Source organism: Cebus imitator, unplaced genomic scaffold (assembly GCF_001604975.1).
Source record: "Cebus imitator isolate Cc_AM_T3 unplaced genomic scaffold, Cebus_imitator-1.0 Scaffold197, whole genome shotgun sequence".
Classification (NCBI taxonomy): domain Eukaryota; kingdom Metazoa; phylum Chordata; class Mammalia; order Primates; family Cebidae; genus Cebus; species Cebus imitator.
This window is the reverse complement of record NW_016107512.1, coordinates 2,082,145-2,089,053: the sequence shown is the minus strand read 5'-3', so window position 1 is coordinate 2,089,053 and position 6,909 is coordinate 2,082,145. Positions and strand designations below refer to the sequence as shown.

General features: G+C 42.8%; 1 protein-coding gene across 1 annotated transcript in view; it reads left to right on the top strand.

The window, feature by feature from the left end:
* ZNF318 (zinc finger protein 318) overlaps positions 1–6,909 on the top strand; it is a 31,602-nt gene that overhangs the window by 9,258 nt on the left and 15,435 nt on the right. Inside the window, exons 3-5 of the mRNA XM_017547346.2 lie at positions 986–1,625; positions 2,630–4,111; positions 6,282–6,381. Of these exons, the coding sequence (XP_017402835.1) occupies positions 986–1,625; positions 2,630–4,111; positions 6,282–6,381 (2,222 nt within the window). The remainder of the gene's footprint in view (positions 1–985; positions 1,626–2,629; positions 4,112–6,281; positions 6,382–6,909) is intronic.

The window sequence follows — 6,909 nt, the reverse complement described above, 5'->3', positions numbered from 1 at the left end:
GACCTCGTGATCCACCCGCCTTGGCCTCCCAAAGTGCTGGGATTACAGGCTTGAGCCACCACGCCCGGCCGGAATTAGTATGATTTAACTGGGGTAGAAGGTCCAGAGCCCCGCTGGTTCTGCTATTCTAGTACCTCCTTTCTATTGATAGCTGCTGAGCACTCTTTAGAATCCTGGAACACAGCTTTAAAACCATTGATCTGAGCCTGGTGCGGTGGCTCATGCCTGTAATCCTAGCACTTTGGGAGGCGGAGGAGGGCAGATCACATGAGGTCAGGAGTTCAAGACCAGCCTGGCCAACATGTGACACTTCATCTCTACTAAAAAAGCACAAAAAAAAATTAGCCAGGTGTGGTGTTGCATGCCTGTAATCCCAGCTACTCAGGAGGCTGAGGCACAAGAATTGCTTGAACCTGGGAGGCAGAGTTTACAAGGTTGCGGTGAGCCGATATCATCCCACTGGGTGACAGAGCAAGACTGTCTTAAAAACAAGAACAGAAAAACCCCATTGATCTGGACTGGTGTTTCCCAAACTTTAAAGTACAAACAAATCACCTGGAGATCTTGTTAAATGCAGATTCTAGTTCAGATCTGCTTGGGGTGGAGCTTGAGAAGCTATATTTCTCAAAAGTTCCTAAGTAATGCTAATGCTCTTTGGTCCACACCACACCTTCAGTAACAAAGAGCTAGAATTTAGCTTGTGTGGAGTTTCACAACTTGCATGATGCTCTACATGTCCTAAGTCTAGTCAAAGAAATTATCCAAGAGCTCTGTCTAGTTACATTGGTAATATTACTTCTTGGTTAGAGGCTAAAGCTGCTTGTACCCCTGGGGAAAGGGAGAGGAAATGTTCTTGGACTTCATGATTATAGTCTTTTGCCCTAAGTATTTTATAGCCCCCTTGACAAGTATCAGTTTGTTAGCCTTGTCTGCTCTTGCTCTTTCCAAGCCTACTATGTGCACTGACGCTTCTCTCTTTCCTCAGGGATGACCTGACTGATGATTCTGTCTTCACTCGAAGCTCCCAGTGCTCTCGGGGTCTTGAGCGATATATTTCCCAGGAAGAAGGGCCTCTCAGTCCTTTCTTGGGACAACTTGATGAGGACTACCGAACAAAAGAAACTTTCCTGCATCGATCTGATTATAGTCCCCATATCAGTTGTCATGATGAGCTGTTGCGGGGAACAGAACGGAATCGAGAAAAACTCAAAGGCTACTCTATACGATCTGAAGAAAGGAGCCGGGAGGCCAAAAGACCCCGTTATGATGACACAGAGAAGATACACAGCATGGGAGGGGATCACCCAAGTTTTACATCAGGAACTCGCAATTATCGACAGCGTAGACGAAGCCCAAGTCCTAGGTTTCTTGACCCTGAGTTTCGAGAACTGGATCTTGCCAGACGAAAGCGAGAGGAAGAGGAGGAGCGAAGTAGGAGCTTGAGTCAGGAACTGGTTGGAGTTGATGATGGTGGTACTGGCTGTTCCATCCCTGGATTGTCAGGTGTCCTAACAGCATCAGAGCCAGGATATTCTTTGCATCGGCCTGAGGAAGTATCTGTGATGCCCAAGAAGTCCATTTTGAAGAAGCGAATTGAGGTGGACATGATAGAGCCTTCTGTGCAGGTCTCTGCTGCATTTCTTATAGGATCTCTTGCTAGTCCCTCTAATATCTTAAAGCCTCGTTACTTTCCTGGGGGCTATGTTCCAAATGGTATCTTAATAATATATGCTGGACCAACATTGTCATGCCTATGAGTTACACCTTCTAGTACTCTCCCTATGAAACAGTAGGCCTTTTAATGCATCAGTAGAGGGTTCTATTGCTGTACATTAGGCTTTATATTAATAAATAGATATTTTGGAGACAGTACCTACTATAAGTTTTTTTCCTTACATTGGATTATCCTGTGGCAATCTTTGAATATGGGTCTCTTGGAAATGAAGCTTTAAGGGCAAGGGGAGGAGGTATGATCTCAATTTTCTCATCTCTCTTTAGAGAGAAGACAAGATGTATGAGTTGTAGGACACTGGAATAGAAATCAGGTGATTCTGATTTTGGATCCACCTCTGCCACCAACTTATTGTGATTTTTAGACAAGTCACCTCACCATTCCGGACCTTGATATTTTCCCCTCACCTGTGAAAGGATGGTGAGATCATTAGTGGCAAGACCACTGGTTTTTTAGCTGCCCTCTTAGGAGATAAAGGCTTCTGAAGAGGTTCCCAAGCAAGGGAATGCTGATGAGTTCATGTCCAGCATTTCCTATCCCCACTTCAGCCAAAGCGGCTCTCCTTTTTTTTGTTTCCTTTTCTTTTGGGGATCCATAAAAAAGGAAACAAGCTAGGGGATCTCTAAAATTCTTTTGAATTCAAATTCCTTTTAACAAATACATAAAGGTGAGGATCCCATCCAGTCAACCTCCCTTCCTGTTTCTCCTTAACAGCAGAAACATCTGGAAATAAGGGGACTCACATTTTGAACCTGGCTAAGGATACTTTGCTCCCTTTTGTTCATACTTATATCTCACCTGTTAATCCAGGAAGACCGATATATTTAAGTATTTATGTCAGTTACTACTGTTCTGAGATTCTGCATAAGACTAAATCAGTTGTGTTTGTCTTTGCAGCTTGAGAGTTTTTCCAGCAGTACCAGCTCCAGCCAGGATCACCCTCTCTACTCTGGGCACCCATCTCTTCCACTAAGTGGTGCTATTGCTGCTTTTGCCTCAGAGATTGAAAACAAGGGGACTATGGTAGAGACTGCCTTGAAGGAACCTCAGGGCAACCTCTACCAATGGGGTCCCCTCCCTGGGATTCCCAAAGACAACAGTCCCCTCAGAGAAAAATTTGGAAGTTTTCTATGCCACAAGGATAATTTGGATTTAAAGGCCGAGGGACCTGAGCGACACACAGACTTCCTGCTGCCCCATGAGAGAGCTAGCCAGGATGGCAGTGGTTTCTCCCGCATTCTGAGCATGTTGGCTGATTCTACTAGTACCCAGGAAAAAAGGCGACGTAGCTTTCCTGACATTGAAGATGAGGAGAAATTTCTCTATGGGGATGAAGAAGAGGATTTAAAGGCAGAAGCCCTACCAAAGCCCCTTGGGAGCTCTGAGAGTGAAGTTATGAGGCAGAAGGCAAGCTCCCTGCCCTCTTCAGCTCCAGCTGTAAAGCTAGAATCACTAGAAGAGACCAATTCAGAATATGCAAAGATCCATGACTTGCTCAAGACAATAGGGCTGGATATTGGAGTAGCCGAGATTAGTCAATTGGCTGCACGCACCCAGGAACGACTTCATGGCAAGAAGCCATCATTACGCTCCTCAGCTGACCGCCGTTCCTCAGTTGACCGATACTTTTCAGCTGACCGCTCTTCCTCAGTTGACCACCGCTTCTCAACTGATCGCTGTTCCTCAGTTGATCACTGCTTCTCAGCTGATCGACATTCTTCAGATCCCCACAGGCTAGAGAGCAGGGAGGCACATCATAGCAATACCCACTCTCCAGAGGTGTCCCATCCACACCCACCTTCTCCTGTGGATCCTTACCTGCTCACAAAAAACAGCCCCCCATTTCTAAAGTCTGACCATCCGATGGGTCATATTTCAGGACCAGAGGTGGTTGGTAGCGGGTTTCAGTCATCTGTTGCAGTCAGGTGCATGTTGCCATCAGCCCCGTCTGCTCCAATTAGACTTCCACACTCTGCTGCTTTATCTCAGTTTCACATGCCAAGGGCCTCTCAGTTTGCTGCAGCTCGGATACCTCCAAGCTACCAGGGACCTGCCATTCCTCCTGCCTCGTTTGATGCCTATAGGCACTATATGGCATATGCAGCCTCAAGATGGCCCATGTATCCCACCTCTCAACCATCAAACCATCCTGTACTTGAACCACACAGGATAATGCCAATAACCAAACAAGCTACTCGTAGCCGTCCCAATCTTCGTGTGATCCCCACTGTGACTCCTAATAAGCCTAAGCAGGAAGAGTCTGTGCTAGGCTCAGTTCCTACAGCCCAAGTTCCTGTCCAGGTGTCCATCCCATCACTTATAAGATACAATCCAGAAAAGATCTCTGATGAGAAGAACCGTGCTTCCCAGAAGCAGAAGGTAAATATTAACTTTGGGCATCCTTTGCCTGAGTTATCTGTTTTACCATAAATTTGTATGTATCTGTCTGAGGGGTCTGAAAATTTGTAGGGCTCTTTCACTTTAAGTCCTTTGGAGGCTGCTGTCATCATCCTAAGAAATGTATATTGTTCCTCTGTTTTTTTGCACATGTTTTATCATTAGGACTAAACATAAGTCTGGCCTTAGGTCCTATTGTGATTTGCCAGACTTTTTAAAGTTTAATTCCATCCATATTAATGGTCTTCAAACACTGTAGATAGGAGCGGGGAGCCTTGAAGTCTTCAATATGATTTCATGGTGGAGTGGGGAACCAAAATTGAGCTTTGGTGAAGGAGAATCAGTAAAGCAATGAATTCTGGATTCTTACCCTGTAGTGATTATGTGAGTTAAAGCTAATAACTAGTTGTCACTTGATAATTGAAGCAAACCAAGAAATAAACTTTGCTTGTTCTGGTTTATCTTAGAGCCCAGGAGTAACATTAGCATATTTTTGTCATGTTATTTAATTAAAAAGTATGTATGTTTATGTGTGTATGTATAGATACATTTTCTGTAGAGATGAGGTTTTTTCACTCTGTTGCCCAGGCTGATCTTGAACTCCTGGGCTCAAGTTATTCTCCCCTGCCAGCCTCTCCCAGAGTGCTGGGATAACAGGCATGAGCCACTGTGCCTGGCTCCCAAAATTAGTTTTTATATTTCAAGGTTCATTGGGTTCCCAGGCTGTGGGAAGAAAGCAGTGACTGGGGTAAAGATACAATAATACTAATAATTCTGATAATTTAGAGCAGTAAGTGAAAACTACATCAAGATAAAGAATACATAATAGAAGAATTTTGAGTGGAAGAGTTAATACATACTATTAATTGTAAAAGTACTTGATACCTAGCAGCTTACTTTGTTTAGAAATATAAAAATGTAATTGTATAATTTGGTTTCTTCATAAAAGTTAAGACCTGAAGAAAAAAAAGTTAGAGGACCAGTCTTATTTTTTTCCAGTTAAAAAAAGTTTAGCCAATAATTGGGAAGACAAAAAACACTTAAGTTTCTATTGGACTTAAATATGTTGAACTTCAGTCTTTAGTTTTACTGAAGCCTTTTGGGAAAGGGAAATAGGTTCAATATAGACAAAACTTAAAACTTCAGAGACAGTGTTTGGAGATCATTCACTTTCTCTTTACTTTCCCTTTATAAATCTAGCCCTTAAATCAGGGCGCTGATAATACACAGGTCTATTATGGATACATATAGGCCTATTATTATATGCTCGCATATTATGGACAAGCCATATTTGCTTTTTTCCATTAGGTAGTTGTATAGTTGAAAGATCGTGAGCTTTAGGGCAGATATACCTGGATTTTAAATCTACCCTTACTGTGTGACTTTGAGTATGTCACTTAATCTTGTACAACCTCAGTTTTCTGACTGTAAAATAGAGAAAATGTTGTGAGGCTTAAATAACATGCTACTCTGGGCACACTGCCTATTGGTTATCCCTGCATTCCAAGGAGTAGTAAAAATAAATAACAGGAAATATGTAACTCATACAGTCCCTTACCCATAACACATATAGTTCCTTTCTCCATGGTTCCCTTTGGAACTCAGAACCACTGTCTAATACTTGTTGTCAGTGCCCTAGATGCTTCCTGCAAAAAATGAAAATAAACAACAATAAAAAAACCTCCCCTACCAGCCTCTCCCAGAGTGCTGGAATCATAGGCATGAGCCACTGTGCCTGGCCTCCAAAATTAGTTTTTATATTATTAAGGTTCATTGGGTTCCCAGGCTGTGGGAAGAAAGCAGTGACTGAGGTAACGATACAATAATTTTATCAGAGACAGTGTTTGGAGATCATACACTTTCTCTTTACTTTCCCTTTATAAACCTAGTCCTTTACTCAGTTTGGTAGAAATTTGATAGGCTTTAAGTCAGGGCTAGGTTTATAAAGCATAGTTTTTAAAAGATAGACAGTTCTATTCTGGAACTTAGATCAGAATGAAATATCACGTTGACTGTAAGGTCAGAGCCTCTGTATGCAGGCATTTGGATCCTTACATTCAGATAATGTCTAGCATGAAGACTTCTGGAAAAGAGAAATAGGAAAGAGAATGTTGGAGGATGCCAGACTCTCTTACCATTTTGTATTTTGCAGGTTATTGAAGAAAGGGAAAAACTAAAGAACGACCGGGAAGCCCGCCAGAAGAAGATGTACTATCTCAGGACTGAGTTAGAGCGGCTTCATAAACAACAAGGTATCAGCTGCTTTGCATGACTGCCTTTTTGTAATAACTTGTTTAGGAGACCCAAATGGGGAAGTTTGGTACTCTCAGATGGGTTCAGTAACCTGAAGCTTCATTAAAAAAAATTTAATTAAACTTGTTAAAAAGTTGCAATAATAATGCAAAGAATTCTCAGGTACTCTTCTCCCAGATGGTGATGATGATGATGATGATGATGATGATCTGAGATGAAGTTTCACTCTTTTGCCCAGGCTGGAGTGAAGTGGCATGATTTTGGCTTGCTGCATTCTCTGTCCCCTGGGTTCAAGTGATTCTCCTGCCTCGGGCTTCCAAATAGCTGGGATTACAGGCGCCCACCACCTGGCTGATTTTTTTTTTTGTCTTATTAGTAGAGACGGGGTTTTGCCATGTTGGCCAGGCTGATCTTGAACTCCTGATCTCAGGTGATCCACCCACCTTGGTCTCCCAAAGTGCTAGGATTACAGGCATGAGCTACCATGCCCGGACAGATATTAACATTTTACTATACTTGCCCTATCC